At 53.3% G+C, this 20,890-nt stretch overlaps 1 protein-coding gene across 2 annotated transcripts in view; it reads left to right on the forward strand.

Moving 5' to 3' along the window:
- Window positions 1-17,927, forward strand: part of RAB11FIP4 (RAB11 family interacting protein 4) — a 95,707-nt gene extending 77,780 nt beyond the window's left edge. For both annotated transcript variants that reach the window (XM_074320770.1, XM_019750721.2), the window contains 12 exons: window positions 4,312-4,541; window positions 6,850-7,044; window positions 7,654-7,788; window positions 8,120-8,155; window positions 9,303-9,402; window positions 9,689-9,792; window positions 10,880-11,020; window positions 13,082-13,163; window positions 13,661-13,798; window positions 13,875-14,033; window positions 15,208-15,351; window positions 16,498-17,927. In XM_074320770.1, coding sequence (XP_074176871.1) covers window positions 4,312-4,541; window positions 6,850-7,044; window positions 7,654-7,788; window positions 8,120-8,155; window positions 9,303-9,402; window positions 9,689-9,792; window positions 10,880-11,020; window positions 13,082-13,163; window positions 13,661-13,798; window positions 13,875-14,033; window positions 15,208-15,351; window positions 16,498-16,614 — 1,581 coding nt within the window. In that variant the 3' untranslated portion in view covers window positions 16,615-17,927. The remainder of the gene's footprint in view (window positions 1-4,311; window positions 4,542-6,849; window positions 7,045-7,653; window positions 7,789-8,119; window positions 8,156-9,302; window positions 9,403-9,688; window positions 9,793-10,879; window positions 11,021-13,081; window positions 13,164-13,660; window positions 13,799-13,874; window positions 14,034-15,207; window positions 15,352-16,497) is intronic.
- The last annotated feature ends 2,963 nt before the right edge of the window (window positions 17,928-20,890 follow it).

A 20,890-nucleotide genomic window follows, 5' to 3' on the forward strand; every position in this document is an offset into this window, starting at 1 on the left:
AGGTCCAGGACGCCATCTTGGGCATCCTGGGTGCTCCCCTGGGCACCCAGAGGAGCACACCCTGTGGCCTGGACGAGTGGGCAGCTCTCTGGGCCTCGGGGTTCTCAGCATAGAAAGGCCGACAAGCATGAGGTGCCTTGTGGTGTGATACCATCGTCTTCTACCTGCTCACCACCCCCCAGCTTTCGTGGGAAGGACCTCCACCGATCCTAGGGGCTGCCACAGCCCGGTTCCCACTGCCTGGAGTCAGCCTTGGGTTTGTCTGGGAACTCGCTGAAATCTTGCAGCTGCAGTAGAATTTGCCTCACCACCCCCAGGCGGATTCATCTTTAGTTCCTGCACATTCCCCAAAGATCTCTTTCTGGAAAGCACATATGACATATCGGGGGGCCCTGACCAGTCCAGGGGGCCTGGCTGGAGGGTAACTCAGCTTGGGAAGCCTGTGCTGTCAGATTGAGCATCTTCCCAGGCCTCCGGGAAACCCTCTGAGGATGATATTCTTATTGTGTATGAATTCTGCCTTTCTCTCTGTAACTTTATCTATAAAACATGAAAGAAACTGGCTCAGAAGGGTTTCTAGTGTGGCTTTAGGTTCTCCCAGCCAGTGAACAGTGGCTCAGGGTGGGACTGACAGGTGCCTTCCAGCAGCTACCCCTGCTTTGCCTCCCTGCCTGAGGTGTTGACATCGGAGCAGGCTGTCTCCCAACCCCAGCAGCACCCCTTTCAGGTCCAGTGCTGCACCCAAGGGCTTTCCCGGAGGGTCCAGGGGAATGGGAGCTGGGCCAGGACCGAGGCCCTCAGGGAGGAACACAGGTGACAGGGCCACTCTCGTCCAGGACAAATGCCAAAGCAGTACTGTCCCAGGCTAACCGAGGTGTACCGTTCATTTTCTTATAGCTGAATTGAGGGGGAAACGGTTTTGAAGTTATAATTAAAGTTACCACTTGCCTTGGGCAAACAGTTGTGAGTTGCATGGAAAGGTGTTAATGTAGGGAGCAGCTAATTTGAAGAGAAAAAGCTGGCATGTTGAGAGAGAGAGAGAGAGAGAGAGAGAGAGAGAGAGACTAGGTGAGGGGCCCGGTGGGGGCGCCTGGCTTCAGGGCGCGGCACCGCCCTCTGTAGCTGGGAAGTTCCAGGGCAGCCCCTGCCCACTTGGTGCCCCATCTTCCATGTGTCAGATGGAGACAATGAATCCTTAATCTCTGCTGTGTACACCTCCCAGAGCTTTGCGGGGGCCGTTGTGAGAGATGAATGGGGGTGTGTGTGAGAGACAGACGGGACGCTTTGTCAAGTGTGCCAGCCCAGGCAGATGTGGACTCCGCTCAGTCAGAGGGTAAAAATATGCCTGAGGAGGTGGTTGGTGGCCTTGTTAGGCAGGAGGGACCCCTGTGGGGGCATCTGATCCTTTCTACTGCTCCACCTGTGGCTGAGAGAAGCCATTCTGAGGCCACTCTTTCCACCCCGGTCTGGGCCTTGGGCCGCCTGCCAGGAGTTGGGTATGTAGCTGTTGGAAGTCAAGTGAGAGGGGGCCATTGGTCCAACCTGCGTACCATGAGTTGGGAGACTCAGGGCAAAATGCCCAGCAGAAACTCAGCCTCCATCTCTTGGTGTCCAGTGAGGCAAACATGAGTGGTCTAGAGGCCACGCTGGACACTTAGCACAATGCTGGTCTGCCCTTGGCAACCTGCCTGCCTTCTGGGAGCACAGCGGGCAGCAGCCTCCTCGGGACCCCTGCTGACGTGGTGCTGCAGGGAGCGTGTGGGCACTGGTGACTCATTGTCCAGTCCCAGACCTGCCCTGCACTACCTCCCACAGGGCTCCAGGCAAGTCACTTCACTTATACAGAGAGGAGATGGAGACCCAACTCACAGGGTGGTGAAGAAATGCCCATTCGCAAAGTGGCTGAGCACTAATGTAAGCCACAAAGCAGGGATTCCTTGCAGCGCTAACTTTCCCCTGCCCGTGGGCCTGGGAAGGTGAAAAGCTTGCGGGCAAAGGAATAGAGCATGTGCGTTCCTCCTCCGGGAACCCCGGCTCTCCTCGGAAGGCTGTCTCCCTCCTGCCTTCTTTCTCCTTGGGTGTCCGCAAAGAGTTTCCTGCTGGGGATGGGAAATGGTCAGCATGTGGAGTGGGGGTGCGTGGGCTTCATAATTAGTAATATGTCCCTATGATATGTGTTTTCTTCATTGTCACCATGAGGTTTGACAATCCATGAAGCATGGGTTGCATCAGTGATCAAGGGAACCACGCCTGTAGTGGCCAAGGGCAGATGACAGCTTCAGAGGCAGGCCAGAGGACTTCTGGCAGGTGACTCTCCGAACTTGACACGTCTTCGTTAGTAAAATGGGGATAAGAATCGCTGCCCTCAAGAGTTGTCACGAAGCCCAAATTGGATAATACATCAGCTCTCAGTGTGGTCTCTGAACCTTGTGTCGCTTAGTAAATGTTGGTTTCCCTTTGGGATACAGCTTTGGGCTTGCAGACGAAGAGCTGCCTTAGGGTACAAGATCTGATAAGGTTGGGAGCCATGTGGGACTGCATTAGTGACATCCAGGTGGAAAGGTCTATGTGAGCACCAAGGGTGATTTTAATTACACAGCCCCTCGGCCGCCACAGTCAGGGAGGCCTGGCAGCCTGATCCCGACTTTATTGATCCATCTGCTTCTCAGCCGGAATCGTGACACTGGCAGGGGCCGAGCTCATTAATCACCGTCTCTTCTTAGCCCAGGATGTCTTGGTGGGGATGGACCTCCTGGAGGCCTCCCTGCTCACCACTGGCTGCACACATCTGGGTGGGATCAGCCAAGCCTGTCACTGGCCTCCTTTCTCAGATGTCCCTGGTCCCTGATCTTGTCTGAGATGCCCGAAGGCTTTCCACAGCCCTTGTTACTGTTACCCTTCTTACAGTTCTGGGGCTGGAGGAAGCACCTTTAGTGGGGGGCTCAGCCAGCCCTAGCCAAGGAGCACATCCAGGAACCTTGCGAACAGGTTGACATCTCAGATGGGAGCAGGTAGAAGCAGTGCCACCTGGGAGGTACATACCGCCTCAGAGATGAAGAAGCCCCAAGAAATGGTTTGTAGAAAGCTGTCCCTCAGACTAGAGTAAACTCTGAATAAATCACCCCCCTCCTGGAAGATTTTAGCAAGCGATTCAGGCAAATCTTTATCACACACTGATGTTGTGCTGGGCAGTGTGCTAGGCACTGGGGACCAGCCCAAAGCTCAGAGTTAAAAGACCTGGTGTAGGGCCAGCCCGGTGGCTCAGGTGGTTGAGCGCCATGCTCCTAATGCCGAGGTCACCGGTTCTATTTCTACGTGGGCCAGTGAGCTGCAACCTCTTCAGCTAAGATTGTGATTGTGAACAACGGCTCTTCATGGAGCTGGGCTGCTGTGTGCTGCCGTGGGCTACCATGTGCCGACATGAGCAGCCAGTGGCCAGTGTCAGCGGCCGTGAGCAGCCGTCCAATGACTGGCGACTGACTGCCTCAGCCAGAGGGAGCTCAAGGCTCATAATACCAGCATGGGCCAGGGAGCTGTGTCCTACACAACTAGACTGAGAAACAACGGCTTGAACCGGAGTGGGATTGGGGGAGGAGGAAGAAGGGGAAAAAAGAAAAAAACACCTGGTGTTCTTGCTTCCCTGCATGGCTGTGGCAAGGCCAAGGCAGACTGTTCCGCCCAGGCTGACATCACGTTCTGTGGCCAGGACTTATTCATTCAGGTCCTACTGTGACACCGTGATCCTGTAAGATTTCATTGCCATTCCCAATTTACAGAGAGAATTAAGGTCCCGAGGGTACCGGATATGTCCAGAGTCGTGGAAGGTAGATCCATGTCATGCTTTGCAGATGTCCCTGTCTCATGTTGCAGCAAACTCTGCTAGGTCAGGGTCATTGTCCTAGGTGGCCGTTCATTGTGGCTGTGACCTGAACCCCATCGCCAGGAAGGCTTCCTCTGAAGACTTTTTTTTTGTTTTTTTGCCTCTAAACTTCCACCAGTAACCTCTGCAGACTTTTGATGGGGACCCTGCCAAGCTGCCTAGGTACCTTGAACCATGTGGCTGGCCTGGCTGCGGCCCTTCTCCATGGACAGTTGTCCCTCGGGGTTCCGACTCCTCACTGAGTTCTCGTGACGCGGCCTGTGTGAGAGGCCCCCGAGATGAATCACCTGGCAGGCATTCTCATAGTCGGGGTCTCAGGGTCCCTGCATCCCAATTCGTCCTATCCCTGCCCTCGTCCTTGCCATCCGATGAGGAATACTGAGCCCCGGGGAGCCAACCTCACTCATTCTGTCCCCCTCTGTCTTTCCCAGGGCAGCAAGGTGCCAGGTTCCACCTTTGCTGATGGTGAGCTCCTCCCCAGGGAGCCTGGCTTCTTTCCTGAGGATGAGGAGGAGGCTATGACGTTGGCCCCGCCCGAGGGCCCCGCAGAGTCAGACATGGACAGCCCCATGGAGAGCACCCAGAGCCTGGAGGGGTCAGTCGGGAGTCCCGCTGAGGAGAAGGACGGGGGCCTCAGGGGCCTGTTCCTGCCAGAGGACAAGTGAGTGAAAACCGTCTGGAACGCCACCTGTAGCCCGTGGGCCCAGAGATACAGTTCTTGGAAGAGAGCTCCCGGAAGTAGACAGGAGATGCACTCAGGGTTTGCATCACAGGCATGAGTTCCCTGGGTGTTCCAAATAGCAACAAATTCCAAGCAACCTAAATGCTTAACAGTAGGGCTGGTTCTGGAATTTTAGGCAGCCGTGCAAAGTCAAGTTTTAATCGACTATTTAATGATATGGGATATATTATATGATCTCAATTAGTTTTTAAAAGTCAGGCTACAAAGATGTCAATTAGGTATGATCTTAGTTTTTGTTTAAAATATACTGTGTATGTATATACTATATACACACATACATATGTGTACACACACACACACACACACACACACACCCCTATCCAATAGGCAATGCCTGGGAAAAATTATTCTAGCACATTCGCAGTTATTTCAGGCTGGTAGGATTATTGATCGCTTTAATTACCTCCCATCTACTCTGCTGTATATTCTATATTTTATTTATTGCTCATGGGTTCTCATAATCAGAAATGTTATTTGAAAACAATAGTAAGGCCTAGTGACTTCCCAGTGGGGCAGTGTCCTTTTTTTGGTGGTGTCAGCAGAGGGTGTCCCTGTCCTCCCAGCCCTCACTCAGCCTCTGGAGGGATGACAGTGTATGTGGGGTGATGGGCAGAGGGCACCGCCACTGCAGAGGAGGCCGTGACAACTGGGAGTTGGCAGGCCCATGGGTCAGGAAAAGGTGATGGTCATGTCCAACCCAGAGACTTGGCGAGGCAGGAGAGGGGGTCTAGTATCGGTTGAACCATATGCAACTGTCAATTTTTAATCATTTTCAACCTTTGACAAAAGGCAATTTCACATGATTCAACCTAATACACTTTTCTCAGTGCAGACGTTCTCAAACTCGGGGCTCTGGGAATTCAAGGTGGGCCCTGTGGAGCTGTTTAGCCCACATGCTTCCTGGGAGAGGTCCCTCAGCTGCACGTGGGACCAACCAACCCCAGGACGAAGGGTCTCTGACAACAGACCTGTTGGCCTGTCGGATAATCATCTGCCACTTGATTGTCCCCACTGATTTCTGGGACCCATCGATTCCCAGGAGGCAGCCAGCAGCAGGAGCCAAGAGTTTTAGTAAAATTAACAGGAGAAAGAAGTGAGGAGTATGATTAATTCAACCCGAGGTGCTAAGGAACCCGAGGCCAGGCAGATAAATACATAAGCACATTAATCAATTAATTAATTAAATGTGGGTGGAGCTCCTGGGAGACTTGCTCTTTAGCACCCCATCATTAACACTGATTTTTTGATAGAACCTGGGGTTCCTCCAGGGCACAGTTTGAGAATCACTGCCATCACCCATTATATACTACTTTCAGGGTTCCCATCATTGCGTGTGGAGGTTCAGTAGGTTGATGAAACCCTAATTTATGAGTCACAACACCCAGGAATTACTGCATAATGACTAACGGGAAGATATATCTTGACAGGTGATAAGTTGTACTTCTCTTTGTTCTTAGGTGTAGACAGGGCTCAGCCAGCCCTGATACTGGCACTGGCCACCCCGTGGGTCACCCATGAGAGGCTCAGGGTCTCTGACCCGTGTTCTTTGGAGCCAGGCTTGTTTGGACTAGAAATCCCCTCAATAAACTGGAAGAAGCGTCTGACCTAGTAGCTCGTTGTTATTTATTTTGAAACTTCATTATTAAAGGAGTACACGCCAGCTCAACACAACTTGAAAAAGCTAGGGAAAGGGAGACTGGAGGGGCAATAACTAACTTTACGCGTAGGCCCATCACCCAAACCCAAACCACGCAAATATTTTTATTTCCTACTTTTTCTTAATCTATATAGATCTTTTACATGCTCAGTCTTACTGTTTCTAGAATTTTATATCTAACTTTAATTTATGTTACTTTTTCCACACTATTCCACTATTTTTATAAACCTTTCACCAATGATTTGATAGTCCATACTTTAATTTGCTAATGTGCGTTATAATTTAATGAGTGTAATTTAATGTAGCTGTCGGTAAACCTTAGGCTGTAAGCAATGTTTGCTGTTCGAGTGGCAGTGGTTTGAATATCTCTGAGGCAGGCAGAAGCAGTTTCTATGGTGAGATGTTGCCCTTAGGGAAAGGTCCCCCAAAGTGTACTGACCAGGTCACAAGGTACGTACTTAATCAGTCTCCTGATACCTGTAGCACCAGTGGACCTCCTGGTAGGGACTGGTCAGTGTCCCCACCCTAGGCTGTAGCCTTGCTAACGACCGGCCCATCTCTAACACTCAGGTCCCTGGTCCACACTCCATCCATGACGACATCAGACCTGTCCACACACTCCACCACCTCGCTCATCAGCAACGAGGAGCAGTTTGAAGACTACGGGGAGGGGGATGACGTGGACTGTGCCCCCAGCAGCCCCTGCCCCGACGATGAGACCAGGACCAACGTCTACTCGGACCTGGGGTCTTCGGTGTCTTCCAGGTGGCCTCTTGGTTTGGAATGGTATTTGGAGTCCAGGAAAAGTGGCAGAACCAACCCAACCTCATCCCCGGGGGCGTTGGCAGGCAGAGTCCTGAGCTACGTGGGTTCTGTTCCTAGGGTTTGGGGGTGCTGCCTTTGCACCCTGATTGGAGTTATAGAATTCCTCCTTCCTCCTTCCTTCTTGGGGAAGAGATAGAATTAACCAACCTGGGAGGCTGCAGACCGGGTGGGAGTGGGGTGGGGGAAGTGGGGATGGCGGGGGGTGTCTTTATTGTCTTGCTTCCTAGAACCTCAGTGTTGAAGGGTCCTTCCAGGTGGCCTCCTGTGATACCTTTGGACACGCCTGAGGCGATACTTACTCTGACATTAGTGCTCAGTTCCCTTATCTGTGAAATGGCTACAACTCACTGGCTTCTTCTCTTTGAGAGTTTGGAGAAGGGTAGATCTGACACCATATTTCCACTCCCTAGCTCCCACCCCCAAACATACACAACACACACAAGGTACCCAGGTATTGGGGAATCCAGTAAAAGTAAGCTCAGCAGGGTGGGATGGGCATCAGACCAGACAGCAGTTAAAAAAGTGATTTCCTCTTTTCTCATGAATCAGTGCGGGGCAGACACCTAGGAAAATGCGACATACGTACAACAGTGAATTGCTGGATGTTTACTGCTCTCAGTGCTGCAAGAAAATCAACCTGCTGAATGACTTGGAAGCCCGACTGAAAAACCTGAAGGCCAACAGGTGAGGCCCTGGGCCCAGCATGGGGGCAGTGGCCAGGGTGGGGCCGGAGGGGAATCAGCAAGCAAGGTAGCCCCGTGTGTCTTGGCACGTGAGAGCACGCTCAGGATGAGGTTGATCCTCAGGGGCCTGCTTTTTTCTTTTTTCTTTTTTTTGCAACAGGAAAATCAGGATGCTGCTTCTTAGGACCAAGCTAATTAGTGAATTCCCTTCAGTGGGTGGGAAAAAGGCTTGCCCCACACTTTGGTATCTTGCAGGCAGGACAGGGTAAGGAGTGGGCTAGACCTCTGCTGTCCAGTAACCGTTTCTCCCCTCTCTCTCTCTTTCTCTGTAGCCCCAACCGAAAGATCTCGAGCACAGCCTTCGGACGGTAAGGCCCCCCCTCAGGGAAGTCTGGGGTAAATGCTATTCCTCCTTAACTATTCCTGCTGCCAGGGTGGCCAGCTCCATTGCAGCAGTCCAGACCCAGCTGGTGCCCTGCGTGTGGCTTAGTGAGTGGGGGGAACGAGGCTTGCCAGGGCAGGGCAGGCAGAACAGCCAGAGGAGACACATTCTGCAAAAGAAGGACCAGCCTCCTTTCTGTCCCACTCCGTGTCCCTTCTGGCAGCGGTTGGCCTCTCTAAACCCTCAGCTGCCTCGTCCTCAGATGGGCACACCAGGGAGGTCCTGAGACACATAGCACACCTCACAGCTGTCAGTGCCCTGCCCCGCGCTCTGGAGCTGGCAGCTGTACCAACAGAAACCCTGGGCTTCCTGCTGGCAGAGGTGAGGGCGTGGTCACCTGCTCCAGGTTAAACCCTGCACAGCTCACTTCCTGGGACTGCCAGGATCCCGCTCTGGCTCTATAAACTGGCCCCAGGTCCACACCCAAGGCTCTGGGAGCTGCCAGCAAGTGCCCAGGCTCTGGCCCAGGACCTGGAGGGAGACAGCCTTTTGGTGAAGACCTTGGCTGCCGCCTATCAGGGAGTGGGAAGTGGGAGCCCCAGGGGAGTGGCAGGTGGGTTTTGCCTCAGGCAGGAGTTACCACTCCCACCCACCAACCCACTGCCCGGCACAGTCTGAGTGGATCTTCCTCCCTTTGCCCTCCTGCAGGGTCCCCCGAGCTATAGCAGGAGCTGGCCTGGCAGAAGGCACTGAGTCCTACTGGGTGGCCTCGAGAGGCCAGACCTTCTGCCAGGAGTGTGGAGCCAGGCTTCCTTCACTGGGCGGTTTTCCAGCTGGAAGGGGTGGAGGCTCAGCCACCAGCTCTGGTCACTTGGTAGCTACGGGCTGGAACCCCAGTATGAAAAGGGTTCTGAAGCAGCAGGAAAGAGCTGCAATGGATTGGCCATGCCTGCCAGGGGCTCAGAGGTCAGGCAGCTCTTCTCCCCCAGCTGGGTGGGGGCAGCCTCCTTAGAAAGGGTTCCTGGCACCACCCCCCACCCGGGGTACTGAGTGCTTACCCAGCCTATGGCCTGAGTCTGGACCCCAGTCTCAGGAGGGGTCTGCAGCCGATGTGCTTCCCTGCTCCCCTGCAGGCAGCTTCTGCACAGCAGCAACTTTAGCAGCAGTAATGGCAGCACAGAGGACCTATTCCGGGACAGCATTGACTCCTGTGACAATGACATCACAGAGAAGGTGAGCCCTGGGTGGGTAGAGGAGGGGCTTCATGTGAGCATGCTCCCAGGAGGTAGCAGGGAACACCCCGGGATGTTCTCTGGGGACTTGAGAAACCCTGTCTCTGCCCGCGAGTTGGGGGTAGGTGGCCCTGATCACATGGGCACATCCACCCCCACCCCCATCCTCACCACCACCAAACATGACTGTTGTTCATATGCAGTCGATTGGAGGACCTGGCCATCAGTCCCGTGGTTTCTAGGTTCTCAGTCCTGGGAACTCCTCCACCTATGCCTCCCTATTGTAGGTAAGCTTCCTAGAAAAGAAGGTGACAGAACTGGAGAATGACAGCCTGACAAATGGGGACCTGAAGAGCAAGCTGAAGCAGGAGAACACCCAGCTGGTACACAGGTCAGGGTCGGGGCCTTGGCTGTGACTGGGGAACAGAGGGTTGTCCCTGTGAACGAGGCCCCCAAGAGAAGCCCCAATATCCTCCCAGCTCTGAGGGTCTGTGACACATCAGCCCCTTGCTACATGGCTCTGCCCATGCAGGGCAGCCAGGAGGACAGGTCTTTAGGGACAAGGAGACAGATGGGAGCCTGCCCCACTAGGGCAGGTCTAAGGCAGGAGTTGGGGTCTACTCTCATGTCTCTCTGCTGCATTGATGGAGCCTGACCTCCCTTCCTGGGGAAAAGCTCTGCAGAGGGAGAGGCTGATGTGAGTCGGGGGCTCACGTCTGCTGCTGGTGGGAGAGTCCGAGCAGCGCTGCACCCTCCTCCGGATGCAGGCCCACTGGACATGGCACCCCCCGATGCTGACTGCAGGAAGGTAGTGCATAGCGAGTGTGGTTGCTGCCTGCAGGATGGCCTGAAAGTTGGTAACCTGATACCCACCCAGGGTGTGATCCTCAGCACTGTAAGGCCCAGAGATGGGCCATACCCCCCAGAAGGTCAGCCTCACGGAGGGGCAGTGAAACGTGCCCCACACTGGTGTACCACCTACACCACGGTAGTGGGATTATAACAGCCACAGTGGAGCCCAGCCCTTTCCCGGGTCAGGCATGCTGAGAGCCGCTAGCCAGGAGTCAAGGTGCCCCCCAGTAGCTGAATTCTTGATCAGAGGGGTACTGGCCAGGAAGGGAGAGAGCACAGAGGTGAGACCTGTTTCATGCAGCCCAAGTGAGGCTTGCTGTCCCTCTCCGTGCCTACCCTGGGAGTTCCACCTTCTTGGGTACAGCCTCACTCCCGTCTGGACCCACTCTCAGGCCTTCTCTGTGGCGTGCAGGGCTCTCCTTAGGTGCCACGGTGTCTGTAATTCATACGTCAACCAAACTGCTGGCTCCCAGGCCTGACAGACACACCGCCACCTTCCGCAATAGGGACATTAGTAACTCAGGGTCTCAGGGTCCCGGACTCCCCGTGGCCGCGCCTGGGTCAGGATGAGAGGACACAGGCCATGAGAGCTTGTGCTGGACTGGAGCCCATGCCCCTCTCCTCAGGGTGCACGAGCTGGAGGAGATGGTGAAGGACCAGGAGACCACGGCTGAGCAGGCCCTAGAGGAGGAGGCCCGGCGCCACCGTGAGACCTACGGCAAGCTGGAGAGGGAGAAGAGCACCGAGATCGAGCTGCTGCACACGAGGTGGGCGCTGCCAGGGTCGCCCCTGTGCTGGGGACCAGCACCTTTCCACAGAGCCTTCCGCCCTCCGACACAACCTCATGCTCCTGGGATAGGCGCTGCTGTCCCCATGTTATAGATGGGAAAACTGAACCAGAGGGAAAGCCTTGTGTCCTAACGGTTCTGCTTTCAATACCTGAACACATGGACATGTTCTCTAGGAACATGTAAAAGAATGTTCACAGTAGCATTGTTCACATCAGGTAAAACGGGAAACGACACACATGTCTATCAACAAGAGAAGGGGTTAAAAAACAAAGACAAAAACCAGTAGTCTTGCCCTGATCCCTGGGCTGGGACTCATGTCCAGGCTTGGAGCTCCCCCTGCTGTCAGATTCTCCACTGATCCTGGGCCCCATGGGTCAAGGTAAATGGAAAAGCTGGGCCATTTTAAGGGCTGCTGGGCCTCTGGTGTAGATGTTAGAATCTGAGGCAGGCAGGGAGAGGAATATTGACCTGGGATTCTGGGTTGGTCACCCATCAGCTCCATGAACTTGAACATACTATGTCATTTCCTTGGGCCTCAGTTTCCCCATCTCTCATCCCTCCCTGCCTGACCCACAGAGTGACTGTGAAGGTGTGTAAGCTGAGGATGCACAGCAGAACACTGCACACAGGTGAGGGCTGTGATGATGTCCCAGGGCTGCCCTCACGGCTGACCCAGGCCCGGAGGCCACCTGGGCCCCTGGCAGAGAGGATGGCTGCTCCCACACTCCTCAGTCCCCATCAGGCCCCCAGTGTCTGAGCTGAGCCCTTTCGGAGTCTGCTAGGCCCAGCCTGGGGTGCAGGCTGGGATGGGACGTGGGCTCTCACCTTACACCTCATGTCTGGCTGCAGATGCTTGGACCAAGGGGAACTTGTGTACTTGGTGCCCCTCTAACTTTGGCAAGGAGACTTCTCAGCTCCCCTGTGCCTGAGACCCACTTTGTTAACTTTATCAACCAGGGTGCATTTATGTTTGTACTCAGGTTCTAGAAGCTGCTGTCATGCATGTTTCTGGAGGCTGATAACCTCATTAAGCATCACTGCTCTCTGTCTGCTCCTGACAGCTGGTCAGGTCCGCTGGCCTGAGAGAGGGTATCTGGGTGACTACAGGCCAAAAGCCAAAGCACAGAAAGCCAGCCCTCTTGGGAACTGTCTCCTAACCCGTGCCCCTTGCACAGCTCCAAAGGGTACTGTTCACATAGAATATGCAGACAAGGCTCCCAGAATCACGCAGTTTGCTCTGTTCCTCACATCCTCCACCATTTTAGGTCCCCCCTGAGGTGGCCTCGTCAGAGCGTGTGTCTGAATTCCTGTCTGCCTGGCCTGGGAGCCTCTCCTGGGGAGCCCAGAGGGCAGCAGAGACCAGGAAACCATCTCTCCAGGAAGGAGGAGGTGACAGTGGGAAGGAGAGGAATGGGTGTCAGAAATGACCCTGCACAGTTCTGGTGCCACTGACAGCCCAGCTCACCTGTCCCTCTGCTCAGGTCATTTAAAACCGACCTGGGCACCTGGACTCTGTCTTCTCACGGAGTCACAGTAGGACAGTCCCTTGTGAATGCTAGCATAGAAGATTGTGACTGTTGGAACCAATGCCTGTGGATGCCGGAGGCAGCTATAGTGGGCACGCAGAGGCAAGGGCCCTGGGTGAGATTCTGGGGGAAGAATGGAAAACAAATACGGTGGTTGCCTGTAAATTGCATATTCTAGCAGGAGGGCCCTGTCACAGCCACAGGAAGACTTAATCTCCATTAGGAGAAAAACACGCCCCTTGTGTTGTTTCAAGTCCTAAGGATACATGCAAAAAGAATCTTACGTTCTTGTTCACATATGAGTGTTTCCTTTCCTCAAGAAAAATAAGGATGATAATTCAGTGTCTACCGTTTTGCCGTGGATGCCGGGAAACTCAGGGCTACGTTATCATTTGGACTGATTATTCGCTCTCTCTCTTGCTTTCTGGTGTCTTTCCTCCTCCGGGGAGCAGAGGATTGTCACATTGTAAGATGAGCTCCATTTCTGACATTTTTGTCCTTCTTTCCCCAGGGTGCAGCAATTAGAGGAAGAAAACACGGAGCTTAGAACGACAGTGACTCGGCTCAAATCGCAGACAGAGAAACTGGATGAGGTGAGCAGTGGGGCCGGGCGTCTCTCAGGCTTGGATCTTGAGCCTAATCCACAGAGAAGCAGTGTTGGTCGTCAGAGGCTTTAGTTTCTAGTTTCTGAAATTCTAATAAAATTGCCCTATGGGGGAAAAAAAGGCAACAAAATATGAGTAATAGTCTTCCTAGATTTCTGATTTTCCAAATTTTCTGCAGTGGATATATTTCCTTATATAATGGGGGGGAAATAATAAAAAAGAGAAAGGTTGGCTTCTGGTTGGGCTGCCACTTTCTATCCAAGTTTCATCTGGCATCACTGAAGGACTTCAGAGGCCTGAGATTTTTCTAGCTATGTTTCTAGAATCCTAGGGGATATGGCCATTTCTTTAAGCTGTGGCTCTGTCTAGGGGGCTGGTCTGATTGCCCATTTGTCACGGTCGCTGACACTGCCTCAGCAAAGTCTCTGGGGTATAGTGACCCCTCTGGGAGCTCTTCCCCACTGACCTGGTCTCCCTGGCTACAGGAGCGGCAGCGCATGTCCGACCGGCTGGAGGACACCAGCCTGCGTCTCAAGGATGAGATGGACCTGTACAAGCGCATGATGGACAAGCTGCGGCAGAACCGCCTTGAGTTCCAAAAGGAGCGGGAGGCGACACAGGAGGTGGGTTCCCGGCCAGAGGGCGCCTGGGTTCCCTCCTGCACCTCTCCTCCTACCGACTGGCCTCTCTCCCACGCAGCTCATCGAGGACTTGCGGAAGGAGCTGGAGCACCTGCAGATGTACAAGCTGGACTGTGAGCGGCCAGGCAGGGGCCGTGGCTCGTCCTCTGGCCTAGGCGAGTTCAATGCCAGGGCCCGCGAGGTGGAGCTGGAGCATGAGGTCAAGCGGCTGAAGCAGGTGGGGCCCTGGGAGCCTCTGTCTGGTGGGGTCAGGGGTCTAAGGCTCCCCGCCGGGCAGGTCTCCTGTAAGGGTCTGACAGCTGTAGTACCAGCTTCCCACACACACTCCCGTCTGCTCCATTCGACAACGTGGTGGTCAGGGCTATTCGTCCCCATCTCACAGCTCAGGCAAGGCAGGTTACCTCTAGGCTCTAGCTGATGGAGATCCCAGGCTCTTCCCTTAGCACCCATAAAAAGAAATAGACACCATTCTTCTGGGCATGTGGGGTGCAGAATGAGACTCCACCCAGCCACAAATGAGTGCCTCGCTGTGTTGGGGTCTCCCAGAAACAGACCCTGAGCCCAAGGTTCCATTTTGAATGGTTCCTGGGAGCACTCCCGTAACTGGAGACCAGTCGGGTGAGGGAAGGAGGATCAGGAAGGGCAGGGACCAAGTGAGGGAGTGACGGTTGCTGAAGCCCCACCATGCTCAGCCCGACCCTGGAGAGTGGGAGACTGCAGTGTAAGTTACACCAGAGGCAGAAGTGCAGGGTTCACCCTCATAACTCTCCTAAAACCCAGCTCTTCTCCACATCCATGCGGGGGTGCCACGTTCCCAAGTATGAGCAGTCCAGAGCCTTTTGGCAAAAGCCAGAGCATGGGGCTGGTAAATGGGGTCTGGGCAGGGCACCATGGGCAGCTGTGCTTGGGAGAAGGACGTTCCTGGAAAGAACTTCCACGGGGCAGGATTCCTGAGCCCGGCTGCAGGAGGAGCCAAGGAGATGAGCCGACCTGCCAGCCCAGACAGCCCAAAGCAGCACCTTTTGTCATGAAGGGCCAGTGTGGGCGGAGCCACCGGGTGGGCAGTGTCCCCACACAGCACCTCAGGAGCTCTCCTAGCGTACTCATCCCCAGGGAGGAAGCAGGGGTGGCCCGGAGCTATGCCTCTGCCTGGCAACGTGGCTCCCCCAAGCAGGGCTGTGACTCCTCAGAACCCCATGACCTCCCAGGACCCCACCTTCTCCCCCGCAAAGCCTGGCAGAGGCCACATCATCCATGGGTGTCCTGGTAGATGACACACACCTGATGGGAGGATACTGGCGGGAGTCAGGAGACAGCGGACGCAGACATGTGGGTCCTGGTGGGTTCCGTGTGCTGCTGCGAGCTGAGGTTGCCTTTGTCCTTCCTCTCAGGAGAATCATAAGCTGCGGGATCAGAACGACGACCTGAATGGACAGATCTTGAGCCTCAGCCTCTACGAAGCAAAGAATCTCTTTGCCACCCAGACCAAAGCTCAGTCTCTGGCTGCGGAAATAGACACAGCCTCGCGCGATGAGGTAATGTGCCCACTCGCCCTCACTTCGGGGCCTGGCCCTCCTCTGAATCCTGTCCCCTACCCCCTATCTGCCTCAGTGGTGAGCCCTGGGCTACCCAGAGCAGGAAAAGCAAACCCGGGCCTGGTCCCTGAGAGTCCCCATCTGCAGCTACCCTAAGTGACAGGGCAGAGCTGCGAAGGGAGGTGTCTACGAGCAGGATTAAATCAGTTCTGACTTCCTGCATGTGGTGGGAGGAGCTCGGGTTTGGGAGCAGAGTGGGGTTTGAGTCTTAGTCAGAAATGTGCCAAAATGGCCAGTTGATTGCATCAACTTCCAGGGGAGGCTGTAACTCCCCTCCCCCAAGCCAAGAGGGGAAGGACACCAGCATTTCTTGACCACCTGCTGGCAAAATGTCTTCACTTAATCTTCGGACAACTCCGAGGCTGTTTGAACACTTCCATGTTACAGATTGAGAGGCCAGGACATAAGATCACCTCTCTGTAGAAGGAGAGGGACCCCGGCCTCGAACGCCAAAGTCCGCTCTTTCTGGCCCACCAGGCGGTGGGTATAAAAGATCAGACCTCCAAAATAGCCCAAGTTGCATTTTAACATGAATCTAAGACCATCATTCAATCCCTTACCCTATGCTTGGGACACAGCTAAGCTGACCCCTGGCCCCCAGGAACTCCCAGGTGAGCCAGGCAGCAGTCTCCAGCCCAGGGACAGTGACATCCTAAAGGAGGTGACATAGAGAGGGGCAGTGGCAGTGCTGGGGGTTATGAGGGGGGCATTCCAGGCAGAGGAAACAATTGGCAGCCTTCTAAGTCCTAGGGCCCTGGGACTTGGGATGTCAGTCTTGATTATAAATGCCTTTGGCCAATGTTCTCAACCTTTACCAAAAACTTACCCACACCTGGACTCTTCCAGTTAAATCAGAATCTCTGGGGGTGGGGCCTGGGCATCTGCATAGTTCACACTTCTTAGGGGTGAGCTGAGCTGGTCCTCAGACCTGTGTCTTCCCATCCGGGTGCTGAGGTTGGTCTTGGGGCTGCCTTGCCCAGGGTCTCCTGACCTCTGTCCTCAGGCACCAGCTCACTGTGCGCCTGGGCACCTGGGCTCTGCCTGAGCCCTGGCTCACGCCGGCCTCTGACCGGTCTCTCCCATCAGCTCATGGAGGCCCTCAAGGAGCAGGAGGAGATCAACTTCCGGCTGCGGCAGTACATGGACAAGATCATTCTCGCCATCCTGGACCACAACCCCTCCATCCTGGAGATCAAACACTGAGATGAGGGGGCTGGCTGCAGAGCAGCCTCGGGACCCTGGGACCAAGGGGCAGACTCTGCCTGAAGATGCAGCCCCGGCCGGGCCTCACGCGCATACTGTAAATGTACCTCTGGCAGCCATGTAATGACTGATGTGGACGTGGGGAGGCTGTGCACACAGCACGGGGTGAGCGTGGGGCCATGGCTGGGTGACATCTGCGCGGTTAGCTGTCCATGCACTTTGTGGCCCCTTCACTGGGGGCAGAGTGTCCTGGAGGTGGGAGCAGACAGGGTCTGCTATCAGGAGTTACTGTAATAACAAGAACTGGAAGTTTGTGTTTCAGATACTGGATAAAATGATTCTACCTCTAGGGATGAGGATTAAGAAATAGTCTAGGGAGACAGGCTCTTTCACCCCACCCCATTACACCCAGGACTGGGAGCAAAATTATGATCTTTTCCAGGAGTTAGAATGCCCAACAGCTGTGTCCTTGCCAACCTGTTTGGCCAACTTTTCAAGCCCAGGTGCTCTAGCAGAGAGAGGAGGAAGGGGCCCTCAGCAGCCCCCTCCCCAGCTGGCAGCCCCTGTGATGCTTGTGCAGTGTGTCCCAAGGATTTGGGCTTGCTAGCGCGGGGCGACCTTCCTTCTGCGAGTTCCCTGTATGCTTTCCCACCCCTGCTTACCTACCTCTCCCATTCTGTTTTTATTTTGTTTTTAAGACAATGAAAAAATAAGCAGCACTGATTTGGGTGTGAAAGGAAGGAGAGGGGAAGGGGACTGGGGGACGTGGTGGGGTCTAAGGCACATGTTGGCTTAGGGCAGCCAAAGGCAGGACGTTCAGGGAGTAGCACGCTGACATCCCCATCCATTTCCTTCCCTTGGTTACATTGGAAAAGAGAAGCGAGGATGGACTGCCTCACAGCTTCTGTGGGCTGGAATGGGCCTTGCTCACCAATCCCAGTTCTCCCCATGGCCTGGTGACGGCAGGCCTCGGGTTTAGCTGTTCAGACCCGGAGCTCTGGGCTCGGCTCCGCTTGGCTGGGTAGCGAGGCCCCCTGCTTTCCAACTTTTAGAAACACACCTGTGTTCGTTTCTCAGCCAGGAGGAGCAAATGCTATGCCGGTGGGAGACACAGTTGGGGACGTTACAGAGAAACCTTCGTCTTCCATCCTCGTGACACACATGGGAATTCACGCTCTGGATTTTTAATACCATCTTTTGTTCCAGGTGGCCGGGAGTAGATGTGGTACTTTGAGTTTTCCAGTGTGTCTCAGTTTATATGGCTTGTGATTCGTTTCCTTAATCCAAATATATATAAACATGTACAGTCTTTATTTTTCCCCCCTGAAGTTTGTTTTCTTCAGTAACTCTAGTGTAAAAGGGAAAGTGTGGGCATGTTGGGGAAGGCATGGAGGGGTGTACACAGAGAAAAGACGAGGTAGAGGGTGAAGAGGAGGGATCTGGGGACGAGTGTGTTCCCTGTTGACAGAGGCAGGGCTGGGGCCAGGACCAACCTTCATTCCATTCCAGTCATCTTTTGCTTTTGTTGAATTTCGTGATTTTTTTTTCCTTTTCTTTAAGCATATGTATGGGATTTGTTTCATGCTGCACATAATGAGGCTGCATTGGTCTGATCCAGAACTTTGAGGGCACACACACCAGGAAGACTAGGACAAAGGTGTCTTCTGGGAGTCTCTCAACCCCTTAGGACACTGGTCTCCTTGGGCTCCCCTGAGGATCTGAGAAGTGCCAATGGAAACAAGGTTTAACGAGTAGGTCTCTTGAGAATTTGCTAATAAGGAGTGGCCATGAATTAAAGGAAAGAAGAGGGATCTTGACGTGGATTTGGTCTGGATTTTCCATGGAAAGGAGCCCTATGGAGAGGCCAGCCAGCTCACAGTCCTGGTCTGTTGGGGGCTTGCATTTTATATGTTACGCTTTATATGCTCTTTAGCTGCGTAGATGTGGGATTCCAGAGAAGGCCTGAGTTACATACATAGGGTCACGCTATGGGAAGGAATTTCTGCCATGTGTAAAGCGGGTGGAAAAAGCTGTCCTCTTGCAGCGTTCTGCCGCCTCCTCCCTGAAGGGGGCGCCACAGGAACGACACCTGGAGGAAGCAGAGTCTGAAAGGCCCCTCTGGACCTGGGGCCTCTGCTTGGGCTCTCTGGAAGAGAGCTAACTTTAAAGTGAGACTGCATTGCATGTAACACACACCTCAAATTAAATTCAACCTTCTGACTCTAGTCAGAATACATCGTATAAAACCTAGTCTGTCAAACTGACTTTTTAAGGTCATGTACCTTTTTAAAAATGCTCTACTGTTCTTGAAAGCTAGCCTGAAAAGAGCAGCTGTCTCAGGGTCCCAGCCTTCCAGCCCCTGGGCAGGTAGGTTCCAGAATTGTATTAACAATGGATAATGGGTAGAGGTGGGGCAGACCCTGCCCTCTTCCTGTGTTTTCTTCTCTGTTTGTCTTCCGGTTGAGAGTTCTGCCCTTATCTCTGAGTACTGGGGCTGCTAAATAGTATACAGGATGCCCGGTTAAATTTGAATTTCAGGTAAACAACAAATAAATTTTAGTGGAAGTATGTTCCTTGCAAAACTTGAGACATATTTAAAACGGAGAGATTTTTAAAATTCTGATGAGTGGGGAGAATCCCCAGAAGTTCTGATTTCATTAGTGTAGGTGTGGCCCAGGCATTGGAATGTTTAAAGAATTCCCCAGGTGATCGTAATTTAACTGGGTGTTCTGTGTGCATTTTGTTTTTGTTTTTTGCTAAACCTGGCAACTCTACCAAATAGGGCTTAGCAGTAGCTTGTCAGAAGTTTAGAGGTGTTTGAGGGGTGGAGGGCGGGAAGGGGGTTCTGCAGCAGACTCACACTCTACATGACACTGGGCTGTCCTTGGCATTCAGTTGGAAGCCAAACAAAAGTTGTTGAACCAGCCAGTGAGTTTTATATACGGTATCTAATAGAAAAAGAAGCACTTTCCGGTTTAGCTAGGCCCTAGTCTGTGGGAAGGTATAAAAATAAAGTTGTAGTGAAAAAAATTTTTTTAACTTTGTATTGGCAAAGTTAATAATTCAACAACTTATTTTATTTTAAATGTGTAGATTCTTTGCGAATTGTAAGAGGGAAATTCCTTTAGCTTGACTTTATTTCTGACCTGTTAAAAACAACAGAGCTCGAGAACCTTCCAAAGCACTTGGACCTGAACAGTGGTTCTCAACTCTGGCTGTGCATGGAAATCACCTGGGGAGATTTAAAAACTGCTGACTGGGCTGTCACCCCCCCTCTCCCCGCATTGAGATTTAATTAGTGTGGTGTGGCCCAGGCTTCTAGATGTTTACAGAGCTCCCTGGGTGATGCTAATTTGCAGCCCAAGTTTGAGCCTTCTCCCCTCCCACCCCATTCCCCATCCTAGAAGGTTGCCGGCCAGAGTTAGTGAAAACGGGTGGAAATGGTTGTTGGGCTTATTAATCCAGGTGCTGGATAACAGCAAGTTCTGCTAGAATGTCTTTTCCTGTTATGTCGGATGGTAAGAAGTTAGCAGATCCTTCACCCCCAGGAGCGGATGGATCCACCTGTTGTCACCAGCCTGGAGGTTAGCAAACGAGTGGGCAGGTCTGCCTGGTGCCCTTGGAGTTCGTGGCTGCCACGTGTTGGGATATATCAGCCAAGGGCCTATTCCAAAGTTGGGGGTGTTATAGAACAGAAAGAGTTCGTCCAGAGCTGGCACTAGCGGAGCCAAACACTAAACACCGAGAATTGCAGTGGAGAAATAGTGACTATTTTATTCGTGAACGGCGCTATCCAGGAGAACGGAAAGCTAAGGCTCAAAAGCCCTATGGCGTGTAAGTTAGAGATTCTATAGGGCAAAAATCATAAGACATTGTGGGTTAGGGGTTCAGGGTCATGATAGGAGCTGATTGATCGAGGTGAGGTAAGGGTAATAAATTATTTTTTCAGGTCTTAAGGCCAGCTCTGAGGTCAGTCCCTGTGTCCCTCTGTCCGTCTCATGGGAAAGTAGCCAGGGGGTCATTCCACCTTAAGGCTCAGAAACTGAAACATAACTTAGGTCAAGATGTTATCTTTAACCTGCCAGAGGGCCAGACCCTGTGACCATTAGTCAGGTCCGGGCTACTATCTTCTGCCTTGGGGGTTGCTGGTTACCAGGTGAAAGGCTTGATCTCGGGGGTATGAGGGATGGGTTGGGGGGGTGATTTCTAGAGCTAGGATTTAAAAGTAAATGTAGTCAAAGTCATAAGGACCCTTGGTTTCAGGGGTAGGGCGCTG

Source organism: Rhinolophus sinicus, linkage group LG15, assembly GCF_036562045.2.
Source record: "Rhinolophus sinicus isolate RSC01 linkage group LG15, ASM3656204v1, whole genome shotgun sequence".
NCBI lineage: Eukaryota > Metazoa > Chordata > Mammalia > Chiroptera > Rhinolophidae > Rhinolophus > Rhinolophus sinicus.